This window comes from Choloepus didactylus, chromosome 2, assembly GCF_015220235.1.
Source record: "Choloepus didactylus isolate mChoDid1 chromosome 2, mChoDid1.pri, whole genome shotgun sequence".
Classification (NCBI taxonomy): Eukaryota; Metazoa; Chordata; class Mammalia; order Pilosa; family Megalonychidae; genus Choloepus; species Choloepus didactylus.
The window spans coordinates 119,534,650-119,561,812 of NC_051308.1; the positions used below are offsets into that span (position 1 = coordinate 119,534,650).

At 41.2% G+C, this 27,163-nt stretch overlaps 1 protein-coding gene across 6 annotated transcripts in view; it reads left to right on the plus strand.

The window, feature by feature from the left end:
* The window catches only part of NOTCH2 (notch receptor 2), a 195,282-nt gene extending 182,102 nt beyond the window's left edge, over positions 1-13,180 (plus strand). For all 6 annotated transcript variants that reach the window (XM_037826241.1, XM_037826240.1, XM_037826242.1 and 3 more), the window contains 9 exons: positions 842-1,189; positions 2,084-2,226; positions 2,421-2,631; positions 3,050-3,146; positions 4,476-4,644; positions 5,291-5,592; positions 6,917-7,064; positions 7,710-7,807; positions 9,204-13,180. In XM_037826241.1, coding sequence (XP_037682169.1) covers positions 842-1,189; positions 2,084-2,226; positions 2,421-2,631; positions 3,050-3,146; positions 4,476-4,644; positions 5,291-5,592; positions 6,917-7,064; positions 7,710-7,807; positions 9,204-10,592 — 2,905 coding nt within the window. In that variant the 3' untranslated portion in view covers positions 10,593-13,180. The remainder of the gene's footprint in view (positions 1-841; positions 1,190-2,083; positions 2,227-2,420; positions 2,632-3,049; positions 3,147-4,475; positions 4,645-5,290; positions 5,593-6,916; positions 7,065-7,709; positions 7,808-9,203) is intronic.
* Positions 13,181-27,163: the final 13,983 nt, after the last annotated feature.

The window sequence follows — 27,163 nt, forward strand, 5'->3', positions numbered from 1 at the left end:
AACCATCCCATTTAATTTAACCTCATTTAATTCTCAACAACCTTGTGAGGCATAAGCATTGTTAGTGTTCTTTTATAGACGAGGGAACTGAGGCCTGGGGATGTTAAAGAAATTACCAAAGTGCATAGAACTATTCCTGACTTCTAATATTTCCATTGAACTAGAGTGGCAAGCAATACTGACTGGTGTGAATGTTGGGGGTTGGGAGGGAGAGGATGCAGCAGCGTGTGTGTCATCATCATTTAGGCTCAGACTGGAATTCCTTTTCCTAATAATTGATTTTGATAAAGAAACTAGAAAAGGCTGTACAAGTTAGATCTTATATCCTGTATGGGATATATCCCCCCTTACTACTTTCCATATTTGGGATTTAGTTCTGTTAGGGAAAGAATTGGGCCATGTTGAAATGGTCCTCTGTGTAGCAGCTCTTGATGGTTCAGGGCTTTTTATTCAGTTTCTAGAGGCACTTCCTGGAGATACCTTTTACTTCCTAAAGCCCATTAATACCTTACCAGGGACAGTGGATTCGAAAAGAGACGAAGCACAAACTGGGTTGATTTTTGTTTGGATATGCAACTCATTTAAAAACCTGACTTAACAAGATTTGCAAGCTGCCTGGGGCTCCTAAGCTCATTCAGGAGCACTTACTGGTGTTGAGTGTTGTAGACTATATATATATGTCTCTCTACATATATCAGAGATAGGAAAACAAGGAAGGCTTCATGGCAGCATCTGGGACCCGACTAGGGCCATAGAAGACAGGTAGGAAAATCCACAGTAGTTCCAGTCTAGTCTGAGCCCCTTTCCCTGTTCTCTCCCTCCTGTGCCTCCCCCTGCCTAGGTATGACAAATACTGTGCAGACCACTTCAAAGACAACCACTGTGACCAAGGATGCAACAGTGAGGAGTGTGGCTGGGATGGGCTGGACTGTGCTACTGACCAGCCAGAGAACCTGGCAGAGGGAACCCTGGTTATTGTGGTGCTGCTGCCACCTGAGCAACTGCTCCAGGATGCTCGCAGCTTCTTGCGGGCACTGGGCACCCTGCTCCATACCAACCTGCGCATTAAACGGGACTCCCAGGGGGCCCTCATGGTGTACCCCTACTTTGGTGAGAAGTCAGCTGCCATGAAGAAGCAGCGGATGGCACGCAGGTCCCTTCCTAGTGAACAAGAACAGGAGGTGGCTGGGTAGGTCTTTGGTTATTGAACTTCTTAAAGCTTAATTTTATCAAAAGCTGAGCACTTTGATACATAGAAGAAATCATAACTCAACCTATAAAAAGGCAAAGCTCAAATAATTAAACAGCCCAGCAAGTAATGTAAATCCATTATCCCAGTACTTATGTTTGAGGGTAAAGGCTTGCCTTGATCTTGGGATCCTGAAAAGTGGATTTGAAAAAGCAGGAGGCAGGATGTTAGGAAGCCCTCCCATGCCAGCACACCTAATCTTTTGCCAGAGTTGTCTCAGAGCCCGCTATTAGTATTAAGGGAATGCTTAATACTTCCCTTTTGTATTAAGCATTGCCTGTTTTTCAGGGCTCTTTGTCTAGTTACAAGTCTCTGTGACAAAGGTAATAATCTTCAGTTGTTCTGTCATTCACACCCTACCATATGCTGGTATGTCCCTCAACTTTCGTGTCTACTGCTAGCTGAGATGCACATGCAGAGACAAAAGAGAATAAGAACCAAAAATGTGGTGGGATGGATTTTTAGAAAAATGCTGTCAGTGAATGAGCAGTTGAGAAGAGGAACAGATTACCAAGAGAGAAGGAGGAGAGCTCAGAAGACCAACTTTACTCAGTTCTATTGCTTTGTCTTGACTTCCCCAAGTCCAAAGCCTTAGAATCAGCCAGACCAAGGAATGTGAGACAGCCCCTAGCTGTAAATTAGTGTTTAGGATTTGAAGGGACAGGATCCTAAAATTTCTGAGATTTTTCTGGAAGCAATGTCAAATGGAGAGCCTGATCCTGAAATTGAGGAAAGAGGGCTCATGTAACCCTTTCTGACTCAGCTCACTTGACCCATACCCTTCTGTTTTACTCACTCTTTCCCTTTTTACTCTTTTCCCTTGGGATCCCATAGCTCTAAGGTATTTCTGGAAATTGACAACCGCCAGTGTGTTCAAGATTCAGACCAATGCTTCAAGAATACTGATGCAGCAGCAGCTCTCCTGGCTTCTCATGCCATCCAGGGCACCCTGTCATACCCTCTTGTGTCTGTCATCAGTGAGTGGCTCTGGTTAAGAGGAGAGGGTGGAGGGGAACGGCATCCCTTGGGGGCAGTGGGAAAGGCCACACTTTTCAAGGTGCAGCCCTGTTTCAGGGCCACTACAGTCAAAGTTGCCTCTTACATGAATTCAAGGCTACTACTGATGAGTTGACGTTTGTTCAGTGCTTGCCCTGTCTCTTTGGACTTTCAGGTGAATCCCTGTCTCCAAAACGTACTCAGCTCCTCTATCTACTTGCTGTTGCTGTTGTCATTATCCTGTTTATTATCCTTCTGGGGGTAATCATGGCGAAGCGAAAGCGCAAGCATGGCTCCCTCTGGCTGCCTGAAGGTTTCACTCTTCGCCGAGACTCCAGCAATCACAAGCGCCGAGAGCCGGTGGGACAGGATGCCGTGGGGCTGAAGTAAGAGTGTTTGCCGATAAGCCAGTATTCACAGTGATGATAAGCAGTGATAAACCTAAAAGCAGATCTTGTTGAATCATTGTTTTAAACTTTGAGCTCAGCCCACAGGATCACACTTGAACTATGACTCTGCATGCGTATTGAATGACTAAGACAACCGAGTTTCTGTTATAATCTGTATTATCCCAGCATTGCTCAGCTTCAGGGTTCAGATGTACTTTTGTTATAAGCTCTTGATCAATGGGAAAGGAAAGGGTGCATGGTCAGAAATTGCATGTAAGTTGCTACCCATCCTTTCTGGGCCAAGGCCTCCAAAAGTCTGAGTGTAGCGTGTCATGGTGGAAAAAGTGTTGAAAATCATTAGTTTATGACATAACCTCTGTTCTTGTTTTTTCCCTTTGTAACCCTGTTCCATCAGAAATCTGTCAGTGCAAGTCTCAGAGGCTAACCTAATTGGTTCTGGAACAAGTGAACATTGGGTTGATGATGAAGGGCCCCAGCCAAAGAAAGCCAAGGTAAGCTAGCTGTTCTAGTTTGCTAATGCTGCCAGAATGCAAAACACCGGAAATGGACTGGCTTTTATAAAGAGGGTTTATTTGGTTACACAGTTACAGTCTTAAGGCCACAAGTGTCCAAGGTAACACATCAATACTCAGGTACCTTCTCTGGAGGTTGGCCAATGGCATCTGGAAAACCTCTATTAGCTGGGAAGGCACATGGCTGGCATCTGCTCCAAGTTCTGGTTTCAAAATGGCTTTCTCCCAGGATGTTTCTCTCTAGGTTTCAGCTCCTCAAAATTTCACTCTTAGTTTCTCGTGGGGTATTTGTCCTCTCTTAGCTTCTGCAGAGCAAGAGTCTACTTTTAATGGCCGTCTTCAAACTGTCTCTCATCTGCAGCTACTCTCTCAGCTCCTGTGCATTCTTTAAAGGGTCCCTCTTGCCTGTAGCAAGCTTGCTCCTTCTGCCTGAGTTTATGTAGTGCTCTAGTAAACTAATCAAGGCCCATGCTGAATGGGCAGGGCCACACCTCCATAGAAATCATCCAACCAGAGTCATCACCCACAGTTGGGTGGGGCACATCTCCATGCAAACACTCAAAGACTTACAATCTAATCAACACCAATACTTCTGCCCACACAAGATTGCATCAAAGATAATGGTGTTTAGGGGGACATAATACATTCAAGCTGGTACACTTGCCATGGTAGAACCACCACTGTCAGCTCTTTTATCTGGTCACATTATCAGTGTCTGTCCTTTGATATCTAGTGTCCTGAATAGGCGGAAGGAATGAGTCTTTCTATGTTGCCTAGGCAGTGGCTATCCCTGTTTTTAATGAAAGGCAGGAATCCTGATCTTATTCTTACAGTTTTATGGTGGAGACTGTCATCTAGTGCCATGAAGGAGGCACTTAACACAAGGTGAGCAGAGTGCACTTTTTAGGGCCAACAGGAGCAGGTAAAATCTAATTTTGATTTGAAGTCTTGATAGGAGGTAGTCAAATAAAGAACTGCAGGAGAACATTTCAGGCCAAAGGAACATCACTGGAAAAGGACCAGAAGCAAGAATGTGGTATTTGGAGATCTACACGGAGCATATTAAGGCTGAAGCCTAGAGTTTGGGATAAGGAGGTATGGAGACGTGTACAGATGATGCAGGAGTGGTGAGCAGGAATCACATCGTGAGAACAGTAGGAAGCCAGTGTGGAGGGGTAGTTAGTCTAGGAAAGGAGATAAAACTGAGTGGGAGATTGTGAGGGGTGTTGGGAAACTCTGGACCAGCTCCTTGTCAGCAGTTCCTGGTGGTGGATTAGATTGACAGGGAGCATTGTTTTTCCTTATTAGGCTGAAGATGAGGCTCTACTCTCAGAAGAAGATGACCCTGTTGACCGGCGCCCATGGACACAGCAGCATCTCGAGGCTGCAGATATCCGTAGGACACCATCCCTGGCTCTCACTCCTCCTCGGGCAGAGCAGGAAGTAGATGTGCTGGACGTGAATGTTTGTGGCCCAGGTGGGCACTTGCACGTCTCCCCTCCTCACCAGGCGTTGTCAGCCCTTGGTTCTGTACTGTTGGTCCTGTATTGGCCCCACCTGGTGATATGCACAGACTCTAAATTAGCTTGAGAAAAGTGAATGCTTGAGGGATAGAGGAATGCAGAAATTATGAACTAATATGAAAAGAAAGGGAATGATTTCACATTGCTTCAGATACAATGTGCTTGAGAAGAAAGGCTGATTAAATGGGTTAGACATTAGTAGGGTAGAGAAATAATATCCCAAAGCAGAGGTATAGAGAATTGGTTTGGTTGATAGCTTAGTGCTTTTTGAAATTAGTTCTATCGATATTGGATATTTAAAGATGTTATCCAATTTAAAATAATATAGCACTTAGAACATTGAACAGAAAAGTTTAACTTAGAGAAGAGTCCCAGTTTAAAAGACTCTTAGTTTACCATTACTTTCGGCACACAGGACGTTATCAGAGGAAAAGTAGGCGGTGAATGTAAAAACCAAGTATCAATTACCACAAAAAGCACGGGGAAATTTTTTTTCCCCGTAAGAATAAGTTGAGTCAACAGAACTATTCCAGTACTAGGGTTAACTGAATATTGGCCTCCTCCTCCTTGAATGCACTTCTGAGTTTCGCTCTCCTGCAGATGGGTGTACCCCACTGATGCTGGCCTCTCTCCGGGGAGGCAGCTCGGACCTGAGTGATGATGATGAAGATGCAGAGGACTCTTCTGCCAACATCATCACAGACCTGGTCTACCAGGGGGCCAGCGTCCACGCCCAGACGGACCGCACAGGCGAGATGGCGCTGCACCTGGCGGCCCGCTACTCCAGGGCTGACGCCGCCAAGCGCCTCCTGGATGCTGGCGCAGACGCCAACGCCCAGGACAACATGGGCCGCTGCCCTCTCCACGCTGCGGTCGCAGCCGATGCCCAGGGTGTCTTCCAGGTAACGGGCTTGGGGGGAGGCCGTTTGAACAACAGGAATTCCTTAGGAGAAAAGAAAACAACACATGGATCATGTTATCTTCAAAAATCACTTTGTGCCTTTTTATTATTTGATTCTGATACATTTTTGAATGGAATTTTTCCATTCCAGTTATTCTCTTGAAACATTGTCCATATCCCCTCCCTGTTCCTTCCTCCCTCCTTTTCTCCCTTCCTCCCTCTGTCCCTCCGTTTTTTATTATATATAATTAGAACAAAGGATGACAAAAAGGTGGGATATAAATTTCTAATATCACATTGTGTGCAATGGGAGCAAAGTAACAAAGTAATATCAGACAAGAGGAATAATGGGAGGCTAAAGATACGTTACCAACAAATGAAGTTTTGGCTTAGAGTGTCATGGAGTGCTGAGTAACTTCTTTAGGAACGAAATGTGAAACTCCCAAAGCTATTACATAAGGGTGCTGAGGGTCCTGAAACCTGAATCTAAATTTCTTTATCCTTTTTCTTCCTCCTGTTCCCCCTATAGAATGAAAAATTCAGGGGTTGGCAGAAAGAGGCAAATTTTATGAATAAATGTGGCTAATATAGTTAAATTGGATATATAAATATGAAATGTAATACATATATGGTATATAAATAAAAATATTGCAAAAAAATTTCTTATGGATGTATTATATTTTATCCTTGTCAAGGCATTGAATTCATTCAGTAATTCTTTGAAAGAGTCAGGGCAGGTGTTGGACTCATACTTGCTTGGTGAGAAAGCAGGAAAAGGAAAGCAGGCAAGCTGACAGTCAGATAGTGGTAAAGTGTACCACTGGTCTCCTGGCTCTTAATCACCGTTCTCTCTGCTGTGTCAGACTGCCTCCCAAATGAATAGATCAGATGAGGTGAGGGTGGCACCTATTCCAAAGCCTTTGCCTGGTGTCAGTTTCTCTTTGTGGATCTATCTGACTATATGGGTGTCCAGCAGCTCCTTGGCTGTTTTTCTTGACATGGCTTCACAGTGTACTCCTTGAATGCCCTTTTATTTTATCCTTTTGAGGAAATTGGGAGCATTCTGAATCACCTTACACTTTACACCATGCTTGATGGTGTGGTCTTTTCCCACATCCCTCTTCTTTCCTTAGAAACTGAAAATCCATCACTTTCCATGGCCATTTGTTCATTCATTAAACAAATATTTATTGAACAACTGTGCTAGAATTGCCTTCTGGCAACTTACAGTGTAGCCTGAGCTCTGATGCTCTTGTTTCTTCTCGTAGAGTCATTACTTTCCTTCATCCAGGTGACTCTCTTTTCTGTACATTCTCCTTTGCTAGATTCTGATCCGCAACCGAGTAACTGATCTGGATGCCAGGATGAATGACGGCACCACACCCCTGATCCTGGCCGCCCGCCTGGCGGTGGAGGGCATGGTGGCAGAGCTCATCAACTGCCAGGCAGATGTGAATGCAGTGGACGACCATGGTAGGGATGAGGAGCAGGGGGTTGAGTTCTTACCTGCAAAGCCTGCCTCTAAGGAGGAGAATTGTCACACGATCCTTAGAGAACTGTCTCAGATGAAATCCAGTGGAGAGTCCTTCCTTCATTCTTCCTTTCATCATACTCTTATTGAGCCTAGAGAACTGAAACAGTGGAATTCTCTAGGTGAAGATGAGGAGGAGAAATTTAGTGAGGGTTCTTGGACCTTGAAGCAGGTCCCTGAAAGATTTTTTTTGTGTGGATTCCTGGGCATACCACTCTTGGTATGAGAACTTAATGAAAGCTGACTTTACGAGGGGGGTTGTGGGATAGCCTAGATATACAGTCTCACATGGAATAAATAGGTTATTTGGGTGGATTCTGCCATGAGGAGGAGGTGGGTACCACAGACAAGTATTCCTTTTACTTAGGGGTCCTCTGAAGACTGGGCAGCGTATACTAAGATATTCCTGAAACAGAGGAAGAGGAAGATATTACTTTGGTTTTTCCTATAGGGTCCACAGGCTTCCTGCTGCTCTCTGGGGGCAGGGTTCAAGGTTTCTTTATACAAGTCATGGTGCTTCCTTCTACTTAGAGCAGGGCAGGTCCTTCTACTCTCTGTCTGCTTATACAGATGGTTTTCCCCCACAGGAAAATCTGCTCTTCACTGGGCAGCTGCTGTCAACAACGTGGAGGCGACCCTTTTGCTGTTGAAAAATGGGGCCAACCGAGACATGCAGGACAACAAGGTACAGTCTGTGGGCTCTTAGCTTGAGGGTGCACCTAGCAGTGCCTCGGACTCTGAGGAACCCTTCCTTTCCCCACTTATAACTTCTCTTGTGATGCCTATAGACCGCAATGGAAGTAGGTTGGGCAGGAACTGCGTCCGGACATCTGATAAAGAATGCTGGGACTATTGGGAATGTAAAGATGTAGCTCTCTGCCCATTCCGTGTTCAGTTTGAACCAGGCTGTCCTGTGGATAACTTTGGTGTAGCCTTCCTTGTCTTTCTTCGGCATTTCCCTCTCTCCCAACCTCCTGTTCTGTTATGCTTAGTCCTTTTTCTCATGTTTATGTTCTTTCTTTTTTTTCTCCTCGTGGATACCATAATGCTTTCCTCTGTGGTTTTCTCGCCTGAGTTTTTGGTCATTTTTCCCCTCTCTTATTCAACCATTCTCATTGACATCCTCTGTTCCCTTATCTTATTTGTAGTTTTCTTTCTTGCACATTTTGCCTTTTCTTTCTTTTAATCTTTTTTCTTATTTTTCTCAGTTCTATACTTGCTTTAGTTTCTTCTCCTCCCTTATCTGTAACTCCCTTTCCTCGTAGAACTCTCTTTTGATCAGCTCGTGCTCTTTTAAATGGATCTCTGGCTCAGGAGCAGACTTTACTTCATATATTCTCAATGGGGTGGGGTGGAGAGGTGATACTGCCCCCAAGGAGATAAAATTGGTTCTTGGAGGAGGAAAAAATCTAACCGTTATCATGTATAAAACACAGAGATACGTAGAGTAAGTACGTAAACATACACACTGTATCTGTGGTATTAAAATCTCATGGGGTATGGTGTGTGAATATATCTCAATACAACTGCCTTAAAAATTTCGTGGGAAGGTAAAATAAATGTTTTATATTGTAGACTTTAGGGGACCTAGCAGTAGACAGCAACTAGTGAAGGGGGAACGATAATCTAATAAGAACAGATAAGTTATGGAGGGTAATCTTAATGTTATGGGAATGTTTAGGAACAGCTATGGTTTGTTAAGTTTTGGGAGGTATGGTAGGAACATGTTGGAAGCAATGTAGTTATTTTGGGTTATTTGTTTTTCTTGTTCCTTTGTTTGGTTATAGTTTGTTTATTTTCTTAGGGTAGGGTAGGGACATGTTGGAAGCAATGTAGTTATTTTAGGTTATTTGTTTTCCTTATTCCTTTGTTTTGGTTTTGTTTGAAATGGGTTTTTTTGTTTGTTTTTTTTAATTTTTTTGATAAATAACGTTAAAAAAATTTCATGAGGAGTGGGACAATTAGGAAAAAAATGTTCACAGAGGCTCCTTAGGGGTGTGATAACAGTAACAACATTGGGAAATGCTGCTGTATTCTCAGAAACTTTATTACAATATATTCTCTGTGGGCTTTTTCTGTAGGAAGAGACACCTCTGTTTCTTGCTGCCCGGGAGGGGAGCTATGAAGCAGCCAAGATCCTGTTAGACCATTTTGCCAACCGGGACATCACAGACCACCTGGATCGTCTTCCCCGGGATGTGGCCCGGGATCGCATGCACCATGACATCGTGCGCCTCCTGGATGAGTACAACGTGACCCCCAGCCCTCCAGGCACTGTGCTGACTTCTGCTCTCTCACCTGTCCTCTGTGGGCCCAACAGGTCATTCCTCAGCCTGAAGCACACCCCTATGGGCAAGAAGCCCAGGCGGCCCAACACCAAGAGTGCCATGCCCACGAGCCTCCCCAACCTTGCCAAAGAGGCCAAGGATGCCAAGGGTAGTAGGAGGAAGAAGTCGCTGAGCGACAAGGGCCAACTGTCTGAGAGCTCAGTGACTTTATCCCCCGTTGATTCCCTGGAGTCTCCTCACACATATGTTTCTGACGCCACATCGTCCCCAATGATTACATCCCCTGGAATCTTACAGGCCTCACCCAACCCTATGCTGGCCACCGCTGCCCCACCTGCCCCAGTCCACGCACAGCATACTTTGTCTTTCTCTAACCTTCATGAAATGCAGCCTTTGGCTCATGGGGCCAGCACAGTGCTTCCCTCAGTAAGCCAGTTGTTATCCCACCACCACATTGTTCCTCCGGGCAGTAGCAGTGCCGGGAGCATGAGTAGGCTGCATCCAGTCACCATCCCAGCGGACTGGATGAACCGCATGGAGATGAATGAGACCCAATACAATGAGATGTTTGGGATGGTCCTGGCTCCAGCTGACGGCACCCACCCTGGCATAACTCCCCAGAGCAGGCCACCTGATGGAAAGCACATATCCACCCCTCGGGAGCCACTGCCCCCCATTGTGACTTTCCAGCTAATCCCCAAAGGTGGCATTGCGCAACCAGCTGGTGCACCTCAGCCTCAGTCCAACTGCCCTCCAGCTGTTGCAGGCCCCTTGCCCACCATGTACCAGATTCCAGAAATGCCCCGTTTACCAAACGTGGCTTTCCCCCCTACCATGATGTCCCAGCAGGATGGGCAGGTGGCTCAGACCATTCTCCCAGCCTACCATCCTTTCCCAGCCTCTGTGGGCAAGTACCCTACTCCCCCTTCACAGCATAGTTACGCCTCCTCGAATGCTGCTGAGCGGACGCCCAGCCACAGTGGTCATCTCCAGGGGGAGCATCCCTACCTGACACCGTCCCCAGAGTCTCCTGACCAGTGGTCAAGTTCATCGCCCCACTCTGCTTCTGACTGGTCCGATGTGACCACCAGCCCTACTCCAGGGGGAGCCGGCGGAGGTCAGCGGGGACCTGGGACACACATGTCTGAGCCGCCGCGCAGCAACATGCAGGTTTATGCGTGAAAGAGTCTGCCTCCAGTGCAGCGACACGGTTGCCTATTGTAAATGCTGCTGAGGAACAAAATGAAGGCCATCCGGAAGAGAAATGAAGAAATCTCTGGACCAGCTTCTGGAGGCAGGAGAGAGGAGATGCTCTTACCTTTCAGATAAAGCAAGGGAAGCAATTTTATCAGCTTCACTGGATATCTATAGGGTTTTTGTTTGGGGAAACAGCTCCTTCTAATCTCTAATCAAGCCAAGTTCATGGAAATGCAAGATGAAGGCAAGCTTCAGGGTCATGTTTACTCTCTTTCATTTGGAGAATAAGATGGATGCCTATTGTAGCCCAGATGTTCTTGCAGCCTAAACTGTATTTTAAGCCCTGGGGGCTTTTGCCATATGTGTGAGAAGATTCTGCAGTAGAGTCCTATTGGGAATTGACCTTTCTCATCTTCTCATCCTTGTAAATTCTTTTGACTTCATTTGGTGCTTTAAGTTTTGCACCTTTCTGTGGTTGTAGCCCTACCAGCATGTGATAGGGTAAGATCTTTGTGCTTTTAATCATTCCTGCCCTGGAAAGCAACTTCAGCCTCTTTTTCCCTATTTTCCCAGTGTCCCTAGGAGTCTCCTCACAGAGTTTATTATGGATATGTTTCTCAGCATAAAACTTCCAAGTATGTTTCTTCGGGAAATAGACATATTGCATTCTCATCAGTACATTCCTAGAGGGAGAAGGGGAGAAAATATTTTTTTTGAACAAATTTTGGGGAAATGAGATCCTTTTAAGAAGCTACCACCTGTGCCTGTAATGAAGGGCCATACACAAACCTTACCAGGAAGAAGGATAAGTAGTTGCTGTTTTTCCATTTGCAGGCTTAGTTAGTGTGAAATTTTACACTTGGCAGCCTAGGTACTATGACTTTTTAAATTTTTAAACCTAAAAAAGTTTTGGAATGACCAAGAGACAAGCTAACTCATGCAAGAAGTGGCCCCCCACCCCGCAGGTCCCCTCACTTCTGCCAGTTCTGCCAAGCATTCCATTGACCACTGCCAATTCTGCCAAGCATTCCATTGACCACCAGTGTGAAATTCATTTTTTCCCCACCCTCAGTCCTATTTTGTTCAGTCTTCCAGCAGATGAAGCTAGTCTTAGGCTTCTTCCTGGTGCTGTCATGCCTATGAAGCACTGGGAAATAAATTCTCCCAGGCCGTTTTGTAGCTATTAGTAGGCTAATTGCCTACTTTGTTTTGGTTTTAACAGTAGTCCTCATACCTGCAAGTACTGGGTATATTTGTCAATGCTTTCCACGTATCTGATGTGACTGTAAACCCCATGTGGGGGACCCTGTTTTCCATGTGTTTGTTGACATAACCATCTACAAATTTTTTTTCCCCCAAGCCTGCTCAACTTCATTGGACTAACAAAAATAATTAGTTCTGCCTTGATATAAGCAGATTAATTTTGTTCACATAGAGAAATTTCACCAGCACCTTTCAAAGTGCATGCACATTTTATCATTTTAAATGGTGACTCTCTACCCTTGGTTCCATTTGTTGATTCCTGGATAGGGAGAACATATCTACATGGACCATTTTGAATCACCCACACCTGCCCTTCTCTGCCCTCCTGCTCCACCCTCTCTTCGCCAAATGATCAGCCTCTGATCCAAGGAGACTTGGATCTTTCATAACCTCCTCTGTCCCCAAGCACGATGTGGGACTAACGTGCTTGTTTCTCCTATGTATACTTTAATTTGGATTCTTTGATTTTGGAGAAGGGACTGTGAAAGCTGCCACTCACAGACAGCAGACTTCAATGATGAAGAGGAAGACACTGCCTTTCAAGCATTTTATTACTCTTGTAGATTTTAAGAAACTCTGAGTTGTATAGTATTTAATAAAAGGGGAGGTAAGATGCAGAATCACTTTCTCAGATGGGTTCTGAATTTATTAAGTTTTTTATGCGACACATCTTTTATGCCATGTATAGATCCCCCCCCCTTTTTTTGGTTTAATTTTTTTAAGTTTTTCCTTTCTTTGACTTTTCTGCCTGCCCCTGGAGAAGGATTTTTGTTGTTGTTTATTTGTTTTTTCTTCTGTTTTGTTTTAAGCAATCTTTTCTGGCTTACATGTTGGGGGAGGCAGAGGCTTAAGGGAAAGAAAGGCAGAGTTAAAGATGTTAGTGTAAGCAATTAGCTGTGATGCTCAAGTCCATTATATAACCTTATTATTAAATTTGCTAATTTGTAATTCTTGCATAGAAGAACCAAAGGTGTAATGTTTTGTTGGCGGGTGGTTTGAGGATTTTGGCCTTAACCAGAACACTGAATGTATGATCACTATTTGGGAGGACACGTTTATATACCCAGAGGCCCCCACTGGTAACTGTTCGGTACTATGGCTCCCTTTTTTTGTACAGTTCTCTTAAAAGTGATATTATATCTGTTTGTATGAGAAACCCAGTAACCAATAAAATGACTGCATAGTCCTGACTATATAGTCAGGAAAATGCACACATTGTTTTTACTTTTCAAAATTTTATTCTAAAAGTAGTTACAATGAAATTTATATGAAAGCATTTTTATCACAAAATAAAAAAGGTTACATGTCAAGCTCAGTGGTATGGCATTTTTTTATTTTCTAGTCCTCTCCCTCTAGTCTCACAATTATTTCCTCCATTATGTCATAATTTGCTGAGAGAGGAATCATTTTCTTTTCTTTCTGAATCTCACAACACCTAACACTGTGCTTTTTTCCTTCCTCAAGGCAGATCATAAATAAATACTTTTGAGGAAAAAATGTCCCTCCAATAGGAAGCATTACAAGATTGAGTCACTCTTCTGTGCGCTAGCTATAGCTGGTGACAGACAATTGCTCAGGAAATAGTGCCTTCCAATGGAAATGGAGAGAATTTGCTAAAGGAAGAATTGAGAATTGGAATATAAACAATAATATTGATGATGCTGTTACCTAAAGCATTGGTTTGCAATATTATTTCTCAAATTTTGTGTAGAACTTAATAGGATGTGTAAAGTAATATTTTTGTGCACAAATTTGTTCACAGTTCACATTGATAACATTTACTTATCAGGCAATCAGTGAGATATTTGAACACAAATATTCCACTTCGGTAATGTCTTTGGCATTAGCAACATTAGCGTCTAGGTTTATTTCCATATTCTAGTGGTTATGTGAAAACTTATGAATCACACATTTACGTATTTATAAATGTAACAGTATTTTTTTTTAATAACTTGAAATCTTAGGATATAGCAGATGAAAGAGCTTTATTCAAGATTTGCACCAGTAAGTTTTAACACAGCTGGTAGCACATATTTGTTATCCCTAAAGTGTTATAATTTTATAACACATTTTGGTGTGTGTTTTTTTTGTAAGTTTTTATTTTGAAATCATTATAGAATTTCATAAGCATGGTGAAGATATTACAGAAAAGTTCTTGTGTACACTTTACTCAGTTTCCCTCAATGATTACATCTTTTTTCTCTTTTTAAAGAAATAGCTATTGTGGTAACGTATACAACATAACACTCCCATTTCCCATTTGAAGCACTTTCAAGTTCAGTGGTTTTAATTACGTTCACGACGTACAGTCATCGTCACTATCGATTACCAAAACTTTTCCATCACCCCCAAAATCGTCTATTTTTAGCCCCCTTTCCATGTAGCATTTGTCAATATCCATGAAAAGTGCTGTCAAACTTTAGACTTAGTTACATTGAATTTAAAGAGAATTGACATATTTATGATACTGGAGTCTTCTTATCCATGAACATCTCTGTTTATTTTGGTCCCTTGTTTTTTAAGCATGTTTATTTTTTAATATTTTTTATTGACATTGTTCAGATACCATACAACTATCCAAAGATCCAAAGTGTACAATCAATTGCCTCCAGCACCACCATGCAGCTGTGGATCCATCAACACAATTTTTTTTTTCAATTTTTAGAACATTCTCACTACTCCAGGAAAGAAAGACGAAAAAAGGAAATTCAGATCCTCCCCATACCCCTAACCATGCCTCCCTCCATTATTGATTCATAGTTTTGGTATAGTACATTTGCTACTGTCGATGAAAGAATGTTCAAATACTACTAACTTGTATATAGTTTACAATAGGTATATATTTTTTCCCTATATGCCTCTCTATTATTAACTTCTAGTTGTAGTAACATACATTTGTTCTAGTTCGTGAGAGATGTTTCTAGTATTTGTATTGTTAATCATGGACATTGTCCACCGCAAGATTCCCTGTTTTATACATTCCCATCTTTTAACCTCCAGCTTTCCTTCTGGTGACATCCGTGAGTCTGAGCTTACCCTTTCCACCACATTCACACACCTTTCAGCACTGTTAGTTATTCTCACAACATGCTACTATCACCCCTGTCCATTTCCAAACATTTAAGTTCACCGTAGTTGAACATTCTGCTCGTAATAAGCAACTGCTCCCCATTCTTTAGCCTCATTTCTATATCCTGGTAACTTATATTTCATGTCTATGAGTTTACATATTATAATTAGTTCATATCAGTGAGACCCCGCAATATTTGCCTTTATGCGTCTGTCTTATTTCACTCAATATAGTGTCCTCCAGGTTTCTTCATCAACCCATTTCTTTTAAGATGTTTTTGTTCACACACCATACATTCCGTCCTAGGTAAATAATCATTGGTTCCCTGTATAGTCACGTATTTATGTATTGAGCACCAGTGCTACTCTCTATATAAGGGCATCTCCATTTCTTCCACAAAGATGGAGGAAGAGTCAAAGAAGGCTTGATAGCTAGAAAGCGACAAAAGGAAAGAGAGCATTAACCCAAAGTAGAATAAAGAGTCAGACAACATCACCAATGCCAGGAGTCCTATACCCTTCCCCTATTCCGCACCCCCCATATGCATTTAGCTTTGGTATATTGCCTTTGTTATATCAAAGGAAGCATAATACAATGTTTCTGTTAATTATAGCCTCCAGTTTGCATTGATTGTATTTTCCCCCCAATCCCACCCTATTTTTTAACACCTTGCAATGTTGATATTCATTTGTTCTACCTCATGTAAAAACACATTTGTACCTTTTATTGCAATCATTGAGCACCCTAGGTTTCCCTGAGTTACACAGTCCCAGTCTTTATTGTTTGTCTTTTGTTCTGTTGTCCCACATGGTCCCAGCCTTTCTCTTTCAACTATATTCACAGTCATCTTTGTCCAGTGTACTTACATTGCTGTGCTACTATCTTCCAAAATTGTTTTCCAAACTTCTCACTCCTGTCTTTTCCTTTCTGTCTGCAGTGCTTCCTTTAGTGTTTCCTTTAGAACAGGTATCTTGTTTATAAACTCTGTCATTGTCTGTTTGTCAGAGAATATTTTAAGCCCTCCCTCATATCTGAAGGATAGTTTTGCCAGATATAGGGTTCTTGGTTGTTGGTTTTTCTCTTTCAGTATCTTAAATGTATCACCCCAATTCCATCTTGCCTCCATGGTTACTACTGAGAAATCTGCACAGTCTTATCAAGCTTCCTTTGTATGTGATAGATCGCTTTTCTCTTGCTTTCAGGATTCTCTGTTTATCTTTGACATTTGGTAATCTGATTGTTAAATGTCTTGGCATAGGTCTATTCAGATCTATTCTGTTTGAGGTATGCTGCGCTTCTTGGATCCGTAATTTTGTCTTTCATAAGAGATGGGAAATTTTCATTGATTATTTTCTCTATTATTGCTTCTACCTCTTTTCTCTTCTCCTTCTGGGACACCCCTGACACATAAATTCTTGCTTTTCATTTTGTCCTTAAGTTCCCAGAGATGTTGCTCGTATTTTTCCATTCTTTTCTCTATCTGTTCTTTTGTGTGTAGGCTTTCAGTGTCTTGTTCTCCAGTTCCTGAGTGCTTTCTTTTGCCTCTTGAGATCTGCTGTTGTATGTTTCCATCTTGTCTTTCATCTCTTGTGCCTTTCATTTCCATAGATTCTGCCATTGGTTTTCTGAACTTTCAATTTCTACCTTATGTACATTCAGTGTTTTCATTATATGGTTCAGCTCTTTCGCCATATCTTCCCTAAACTTTTTGAATTGACTTATTATTAGTTGTTTGAATTCCTGAATCTCAGTTGAAGTGTAAATTTGTTCCTTTGGGCCATAAGTTCATTTTTCTTAGTGTAGGTTGTAGTTCTCTGTTGTCTAGGCATGGTTTCCTTGGTTACCCTAATCAGGTTTTCCCAGACCAAAACGGGCTCAAGTCCCAAAAGGGAGAAATATTCAGTATCCAGTTTCCCTGGGGGTGTGTCCTGGAAAATTGGTACACCCTGTGATGCCTCGGGTCACTGTGCTTTTCTGCCCAGCAGGTGGCGCCTGTCAGCCTCTAACTCCAGATTGGTGTAAGGAGGTGTGGCCCTTGGCTGTTTTCCCCCAGGCTCTGTGGTCTGGTTCTGAATGGAAGGTGGGTAGTAGAGCTGGGCCCCACCCCTTTCCTCTTAGAGAAGATAGACCCCCTAGGGGGAGGTCATTAGTATTTCAATGGTCTCTTTCTGCCTGTGCTAACTCCACCCTTGTCTGGGTCAGAGCACTGGGAACTGAAAATGGTGAGGCTTTCTCCACTGAACTGAAAAAGAAACAGAAAGTCCCCTTCAGGGCTAGTCCATGGCTACCCTCCAGCTCTCCAAGGTCAGTCATCACCCAAAGCCCCTGTCTATTTGTTGGGGATTCATAGCTTGTAGTGAGCAGTTCACACTTGGTAATTAAAACCTCAGTTGGAGCTCAGCTGAGCTATATTCGCTTGCTGGGAGAGAGCTTTTCTCTCTGGCACCATGAGGCTTTGCAGCTCAGGCTGTGGGGGGAGGGGTCTCCCGGCTTGGATCCGCAGTATTTACTTACAGATTTTATGCTGTGATCTCGGGCATTCCTCCCAATTCAGGTTGGTGTATGATGAGTGGATGGCCACGTTTGTCCCCCTGCAGTTATTCTGGATTATTTACCAGTTGTTTCTGTTTTGTTTTTTTTTTTAAGTTGTTCCAGGGGTTCTACTTAGCTTTCACTCCTCTCTATGCTGCCATCTTAGATCCCTAAGCCTCATGATGTGTTTTATAATGATGTAAAAAGAAAACAAATTTGGGAGGTAAGGAATGACCTTCCCAGCTCTGATCCTCTGCAGGCTGCCCTCTCAGAGCTGGGCGTGCCTCTTGCAGACTATTCAGGAATTAAAACTTCCATCATGAAAACCTGCTTCAGTGGCCCAGCTGCAGACCTCTGATCTGCCACATCCCATAGCTGCAATTGAAAGCCTGCCTCTGCTTGTACCTTTGTAAGTCCTCCCCAGTACACACTGCTCCAGGCTCGGTGTGTGTGGGGTCACATCATTCACCTGAGTTTGCTTGACAGTATTTTTTAAATGAAATAAGAATCAAGTGCTTGCAAAACCCCTGAAGAAAGACAGTGTGTCGGGGTATGTGTGTATGTGTCAGAGAGAATACAACTCTTAGTTTACTAAAGCTGACAAAATGCAACATACCAGAAATTGTTGGCTTTTACAGTGGGGATTTGTTAGCTTACAAGCTTACAGTTCTTAGGCCATAAAAATGTCCAAATCAAGGCATGAACAGGACTATACCTTCTCCCCAGAATCCAGGTCTCCTCTGTCACATGGGAAGGCACATGGCACATCTGCTGGTCTCCCTTCTCTCCCATGTTTGTTTGCTTCCAGCTTCTGTCTTCAGTGGCTTCTTTGTATGTTCTTGTCTCTCAGCTCTTCTAGCTTTTCTCTATTCTAGCTTCTCTGTGTGCTTCTCTGAATTTCATCTCTTAGCGTCTCTGGGGCTTTTTTCTGCATCTTCTCTTTGTCTTTTATCCTCTTATTAAGGACCCAGGAAGAGGATTAAGACCCATCTGCAGCAGGCATCAACTGAAATAACCTAATCAAAAGGTCCCACCCACAATAGGTCTACACTTAGGACATGATTTTCTGGGGTCCATAAAGCCTCCAAACCACCACAACAACTTTTCCTTCTTTTGATAGAGCTCAACAAACCACACTGAAAACATTTGCATCAGTCAGGTCCCAACCTCAAAACAGAGGGCATATTCAAATTAGGATAATTCAAGGAGGTTTTATTTACTAAAGGACTAATTATGAAACAGGGTGTGAGGTGTAGAGGGATTGCAAGGGCTGGTGCAGATGTACCTGGCTAACTCCGGCAGAGCTAGTACCACCCAGGGGCTCAAAGGGTTGGAGGCTGGGAGAGGTTACCGGAACCTGAAGGAAAGATTCCTGTAGAGCAAGTCACTTCAGGAAGAGCTGTGACTTCTGTGGAAGGGCACAATGGCCCGAGGACCACTCACAAGTAGGAAGACACAGGATGAATAATATCCCGATCTCACCCCCACACCCACCCTGGGCTTCCTGTGGGCTGGATTCAGCAGAAGTCTGAGGATAGGGGAGCCTGTTGATTTGATCAATATAGGTCATTCCCTTGGGACAGAGGGGGGGGGGTCATTAATCCAGAACATTCTCCCTCCAATTGTAGCATTTCTAAGACATGCCCACTGGTAGCCTGTGGTTGATTAGTCAAGGTAGAAAACAAAGTAAAATGAATTATGTATGATAATCCTGGCTTAACTTCCTTCCCTGTCTCTTCACCACTTTTGTTTTGAGCACCCAAAACCTCCTGGCCATCTTGCCCCTTTGATCTTTTAACCTGACCACCTAAATCGTGAACTATTTTTTCCCCTTCTTCGTTTTTTAAAATTTAAATTAAAAGCCTGCAGTGTAAATATTTGGGAAAACTGGCAAGATCAACTAAAGTGAAGCATACATATACCCCCAAATTCCACATCTGCCTGTCTACCCAACAGAAATGTGTGATTATGTTCCCCAAATGGCATATATATATATATAAATATTCACAGCAGCTTTACTGATAATAGCTCCAAACTGAAGGCAAACTTCAAGGGTAGGATTAATGAATTATAGTATATTCATCCAATGGAATATTATACAGAAATGAAAAAGAACGTGCACTAACATGAAGAATTGTTACAGACATAATGTTGAGTAAAATAAGCCATACAGAAAATAGTACATTCTGTATGATTCCATTATGTAAGTTCAGGAACAACAAATCTATGGTGAGTAAAAGGCTGAGTTGTGGTTGCCTTTGTGGGAGAGTGTCTTGACAGAAAGGAAGGCAAGAAGAATATTTGTGGGGTTCTGGAAATACCTTGACCTGGGTGGTGATTATCTAGGTGTATACATATGTAAATGTCCATGTAAATTTTAATTTAAAATTTGTGCATTTCACTTTATGTAAGTTAGACTTCAATAAAATGTATCTACAATAACCTATGAAAATGTACAACCACCTATCACTGAAAATGATGAAGTGTTAATTAACATTTTATCATATTTGTTTCAGATGTTTAAAAATGATATAAGACTTAGAGCTTAAGATTCCTATATTTTCCTCTCTAGTCCCTTTCCGGGGATCATTTTCTCCCTGAAAAATTATTATTGGAAATAGTTGATCCATTGTAGAAAATATAGTTTTTATATTCAATTGTATAAAATGTAGGACTGCCTAATCGCGAAACTAATTAAACGGCCAAGGCAAGCCAGGGAGGTTGGTTAGCTGGGCAGGAGTCCTGGGGTCCAGCGGGGTGATCCTCATCTGTCTGGGCCCTGGCTGCTAGTTGGCACTTGTCTGCCTTAGCATGAATATGTATGGGGTTCTGTCCTATCCCCCAAGGCAGTTCTCTCAAACATCCACTGCTTTACCCTTCACTGCCCCTGTGTCTGGGTGAACAGTCCTTGCCTCTCACATGCAGAAAACACCAGAGAGGTGGGGCAGGCTCCTCCCTCATTCCTCACTCTCATCCCTCAACAGTCTCTATTTGCCCCACACCCTCCTTCCCTCCAGCCTTAGAGAACCTTCTCCGGTTCAAGTCCCTACGTGCTAGAATGACCTCTTCCTTGCTCCCAAAATTCGCTGCGCTCTCTCTCTCATTCCCTTTCTCTCCTCTATTTTTAACCTCTCCAGGCTCCTTTCGTCTGTGTGCAAATTAAGTCTCTCCTACTCTAAAAAGAACCTTCTGGGTTGAATAATCCCCACCCCCACCTCCAATTCATTGTCCATCCGGAACCTCAGAATGTGACCCTATTTGAAAATAGGGTCTTTACAGATGTAATCAAGTTAAGATGGGGTCCTACTGGATGAGGTCGGTTCCTATATCCGATATGACTGGCGTCTTAGAAGGAGAGGGAATTCGGGCACAGACACACAGGGGAGAAGGCCAAAAATTGAGGTGTTGCATCTAACAAGCCAGAGAATGAATGCCAAGGATGGCCAGCAACCACCAGGAGTTGAAAGAGGCAAGGAAGAATTCTCCCCTATGGCCTTTGGAGAGAGCAAGACTCTACTGATGCCTTGATTTGGGACTTTTAGTCTCCAGAACTGTGAAAGAATAAATTACTCTTGTTTTAAGACAAAAAAAAAAAAAAAAAAATGTATATATATGTATATATATGTGTGTATATATATATATGGGGTTGATTCTGGGTCCTGTAAACAGGTTGGGACTTTCAAGAACCTCATTGTAAATTATCCCTGCTTCATCCACCTATTTCAGAGAATTTAGGCCAGGTAAAAAGGCACCCAGCCTCTGACTTTCTATGATGGAGCCATCTCATGTTTCTACATCTCTCCCCACGCTTCTCCCCAAGACTCCTTTCGCTTGACTCCCAGAAAAGACTCAGGAAGGCAGACTTGGTGGAGGATGGGCACCAACCACTAATCATGTTACATCCGAATCTGTGTTACTGTGGGTATGTTATGTCAGGGTTTTACATTTAAGAATCGAAAAAGAGGTGGAAAATCTATCTACATTTGAGGTTAGAGACTGTATATCTGGAAAACCCAAGAAAACTTACTGAAAATCTGTAAGCCATTAGGAATTCAGTAAAGTGGGAGGATATATAATTAATTCATAGAAACAAATGTCCTTTTTTATTTAAAAAAAAAAGTTGGAAGATGGAATTGAAGAGGAGAAGACCACATATACAATAGCAAACACACACACACGGAAATAAATTTTACAAGATACGTGCAAAATCTACATAAAGAAAATTCAAAAGCAATCTTAAAGCACAAAAGTAGATTTAAACAAATAATGACATGTTGCTTTTGGACAAGAAGACTTATTATCATAAAGATGTAAATTCTCCATAAATTAATTTACAAATGAATTGCAGTTTCATAAAAATGCCAATAGAGGAGGTCGGGGGGGGGGAATCTAAACAAACTGGTATGAGCAGGAAAACTGAAAAAGAAAAACAGTAAGAAGGCTATAGTACTACAAGTTAGTTAAGCATCCTACAAAGCCTGAATAATTAAAATAATGTGTTATGGAACATGAATAAACAGACCAATGGAACAAAATAGAAAGTCTAGAAATGGACCCCAAATACATGACAAAAGATGATATCCCAACTAAGTAGAGCAATGATGGATTTTCAAGTATATACTATGCTAACAATTGTGTAGCCATTTGGAAAACAATAAAGCCAGGACAATGCTCTGAGGAAAAAGTATCTTTCCGTCAGGATAAAAACTCAAAGGAAAATTATCACTCTCAAAGGATAGTCAAGACACACCTGTCTTTGAAGACCTCACATATAAAAATCAATGTATGGATCACTCATCATTTCCTCCTCCATGAGAAATATAACATGGAGAGGGTTATTCTTTTTTTTCGAATCTATCTATATCTGAACACATTGTGAAAGGAGGAAAACTATAATGGAACTCAAAAAGAGAGGAAATTATTTAAACCTCTTGGTGCGGTACACATTTGCAAAGTAAAACAACATGCAGATTACTATGCATTGACAGTACAAATACAAGGAGTGGTTAATGCAAAACAAAACAAAACAACATTGGAATCAGGAATAATCACACTGATGCTTTAATTGCTGAATTTATGAGGTTTCAGTTAGTAAGATAACTTTTAAAATAATCTGCCCTCTCATTATAAAAGCAATATATGTGCAATCTTCAATTCATAGAATTGTTTTTAGAAAACACAGAGAGGCATGGAGAAAATAATAATCATCACTCATATGTCCATATATAGAAGACGATAACATTTGATATATTTCTTTCAGCTTTTTTCCAGGTGTGTGCTTGTGCATATAAGTGTGGTGTATATACTCATGTATAACTGCCATTTAATTTTAATTGTTAAAAAGTAACTATTGCACTTACTTTTATTTTTTCATTTAGCATGTAAATTTAAGTAATCTTAAATGTTACTTTTTGAAAAAATGCTCACTATTGCATTAAATACATATAACAATTTTATATAACCATTTCAATATTGATGGACAGTTATTTTATTTTCAAGTTTTATAGTATTTAAGGTGTTGGCAATGAAACTACTTGTACACATTTCTCTGTGGGTGTATCTAGTGATGTCCACAAAATTATTAGAAATTTAAATTACTACATAAAATAATGAATATGTACAAGGCTCTTGATAGATATTTCTTTCCAGCAACATAATAGCAATTTACATTGTCACTTAAAGTATGTGAAAATGGTCATCTCAATAATTTCATTTCTGTGCAGTTTTGTCAGTTTCCAGGAAAATCAGAAAATCCTCAGGAAGAAAAAAATTGTATACATGTGTATTTTAATGACCTCACCCAAATTTTCTGTCTCCAATTCTCCTCTCAGTCAGTGACTACAAAGATTGTGCCTTTATGTGGCAGAAATAAAACTATAATGGTATTGACACAAACATTAATAAAAGCAACACTAAGTACTGCAGCCTAAGTCATCCTATAGATCCACAGAGATAATTAAAATTAATACATTTATTTTTTCATGATCCATTCATTTTATATGGGTTAATAAAGGAAAAAAAACTTGCGATAAATTCTGGTGAAACATAAGTTATGCAGGGAATCCTTGTTGATACTCCTTTCTATTTTGAATTTGTTAAAAATAGGTAACAGAAAAATCCATTTAAAATTTCCTAATCAGCTAAAGGAGAGATGGCAATTTAAAATCTACAGTGTGATGCCCAGAGATAATATTCCCGGTTCAAAGGTAAGAAAAAAAATGAGGTTGATTCATTCAGGCATTCTTTACATCAGTATTTGTTGACCATCTACTGGGTACCAGGCCTGGGCAATTATGACCAATTAGATGTGTTATCTGCTCTCATGCTACAATCCAATGGAGGACAGAAGTAATAAATTAAAAATACACAAAAGCTGTATAATAATAATGATGATATATATTATCAAGAAAAAGGAAATCAAGTACAGTGTGTTATATGAATGTTTAACAGAAAAATCTGATCTTGTCATGAGGAAAGTGAAATTTAGATTGAGTATTGAAAAACACATCAGCGTTCGACAGGCACGGATGACGGCAAGAGCCTGTGAAGCAACAGAAATAGCCTGAGTAGACAATTTGAGACAGAAAGAACTTTGGTATATTTGAAAAACTAAAACAAGTTCAGTGTAAATAAAATATAGTGGATGGGAGTTCGGGGTTAAATTTGTAACAAGAGAATTAAGCATCTAATAAAGGAGATTCTTATAGGTTATGCTGAAGAATTGAACTGGTGTTAAAAATCAGTGGGAAACACATCAACAAAAGTATTCAGGAAAATATTCAAGAAGCAATCTGAGTGAAATTCCCCAGAAGGAGTACAGCACTGTAAAGAATATCTCTTCAAAGTCTAAAGTCTACACAAATATACATAATGCTCTAAAATAGAACTTTGATAAAATGAAAGGCTTTGTTTGGAAAAATTTCATCTCCAAATTCACAACTATGCCAACACACAGTTTCCTCATTGAAATAAATAAATATCATAGCTCTCAAAAAAAAAAATAAATAAATAAACCACCCCATAACCATGTCTGAATATAAATGTAGGCATACTTATACATATGCATAACATATACACATACACATACATATATAAATATATGCAAGGTCACTGTGCAAACCACAAATATTACCAACTGTCCCTCTCTCCAGGTGAGATGGTTAGGTTCATGTGTCAGCTTGGCCAGGTGATGGTACTCAGCTGTCTAATCAAGCAAGCACTGGCCTAACATTGCTGCGAGGACATTTGTGTCTGGTTATAAACCAACAGGATGGTTTATTGACTCATCAGTCAATTGGCTGCAGCTGCGACTGATGACGTCAACGAAGGGCGTGCCTTCCACAATGAGAGAATGCAGTTAGCTGGATTTAATCCAATCAATCAGTTAAAGACTTTTAAACAAGACAGATAGAGGACCTTCACTTCTTCTTCAGCTGACCATGGAAGCATTTCCTGAGGAGTTGGATTGAAGTTGCCGGTTCGTTTCCTGAGGAGTTCATCGAACATCTTCACTGGAGTTGCCAGTTTGCTGCCTGCCCTACGGAATGTGGACTCGTGCATACTCACAGTTGCATGAGACACTTTTATAAATCTTATATTTATAGATATCTCTCATTGATTCTGTTTCCCTAGAGAACCCTAACTAATACTCCAGGCAACCCAAGTGACAGCTGCTTCTATATCAATTACAATATTAGCTCTGCTCTATTCTTTCCACCTGCTTGATAAAAGCCATGACAATCATGCCCGCCACTTAGATAAAATTCATTAAGACAGGCAATTCTTTTCATCTACCTCGAATATCACCTAATAAAAGCCTAAATCCTATAATAAGCCCTTAAAACACCCATTTACTGAAACAGTCACAGTTCCCCCTAGGGTGTGTAATTTCCCCTGCTGCAATAAACATCAATAAATCCAACTATGCTTGACTCACAGGTGTGCTCCTGGGGGCCTTTGACAGATCCACAGGAGCCTGTGCTGAAACTCCAAGACAGAAAGATGCCCATTTTAATACCCTGTTACATGTAGAATACCAACTGAAACAGTGGGACTTTATGAATATATTTCAAGACTATCTGGAACACTCACTAAAATTGAACCCATAAGAAGCCAGAATAAAATCTCAGAAAGTCTCAAAGAATCTGGGTCATACTAATAGTTTTCTCTGAACATAGTACAATCAAATTAGAAACAAATATAAAATGCAATCAATACCCCATATATATGAATACTTTTTAAAATACGAGTACATAAGTCAGGCCAGTCAGTGTTACTGTTGTTAACACAAATGTAAATTTGAATACATTTAGAACTGCACAAAAAGTCTTTTCAAATAGTACTATTGTTTTTGAAATACTAATTACTAAAAGTTATTGGGAAGCAGCCTAAGTTTTAAGTGGATAAACTCTAGTTAAATTTTTATATTGCAACAGAGAGACTGAATCAATAACTTATGCATTTTACTCAAGAAATTAGGAAAAGAACCATAGAGTAAATCCAAAGAAATGGAAGAAAGGAAATAATCAAGCAGAAATTAATGAAATGCTTGAAAAAAACAGATAATTAGCCTAACTGAAACTTGGTTCTTTTAGAAGTTTATAAAATAGAAAAACTTCTGGCAAGATTCAATAAGAAAATTGTACAGAAGACACCAATAACAAGTATTAGGGAATAAAAATAGGGTTTAGCAGTGGCTATGGTAGATTTCAAATAATAAAATACTGTTTTAGTTTCCCGGGCTACTCAAGCAAATACCATGAAGTGGGTCAGGTTAAACAATGGGAGTTAATGCCTCCCGATTTTGAAGCCAGGGAAAAGTCCAAATCAAGGCATCATCAAGGTGATGCTTTCTCCCTGAAGACTGTGGCGTTCTGGGGCTGGCTGCAGGCAATCCTTGGTCCTCAGCTTGTCCTACGGCAAGGCACAGGGAAGGGTCTCCTGCTCTCTCTCTTCTCTGATGGGTTCCATTGGCCTTCAGCTTCTTGCTTCGATGGCTTTCTCTCCCTGTATCTGAATTTCATTTTATAAGGGATTCTAGCAATAAGGATTAAGACTCATCCTGATTGAGGTGGGCCACACCTTAACTGAACTAAGCTCATCAAAAGGTCTTACTTTCAACAGATTCACACCCACAGGAATGGACTAAGTTTAAGAATATGTTGTTCTGGGGCACATACAGCCAACAAACCACCAAAAATACAATAAACAAATTTATTCTAACATATTTGAAACACACACACACACACACACACACACACACCAGGCCTAGAGGCTTGAATAGGTAAGTTCTACTGCACTTTAAAAGAGGAGAGTCCCTCATGACTCCCAGGGAGATAAGTCTCCCTGGCAACGAGGGACAGGACTTTTAGGGATGAGCCTGGACCCAGCATCATGGGATTGACAATGCCTTCTTGACCAAAAGGGAGAAGAGAAATGAAACAAAATAAACCTTCAGTGGCTGAGAGGTTTCAAGTAGAGTTGAGAGATCAATCTGGAGGTTATTCTTACATATTATATAGATATTCTTTTTTAGTTCCTAGTGTATTACAACAGCTAGAAGGAAATACCTGAATCTGTTGAACTGTAATCAGTAGACCTGATTTTTAAAGATGATTGTATAACTATATAGCTTTTATTGTGTGACTGTGTGGCTGACACTCCCTTTAACCAGTGTATGGGCAGATGATTA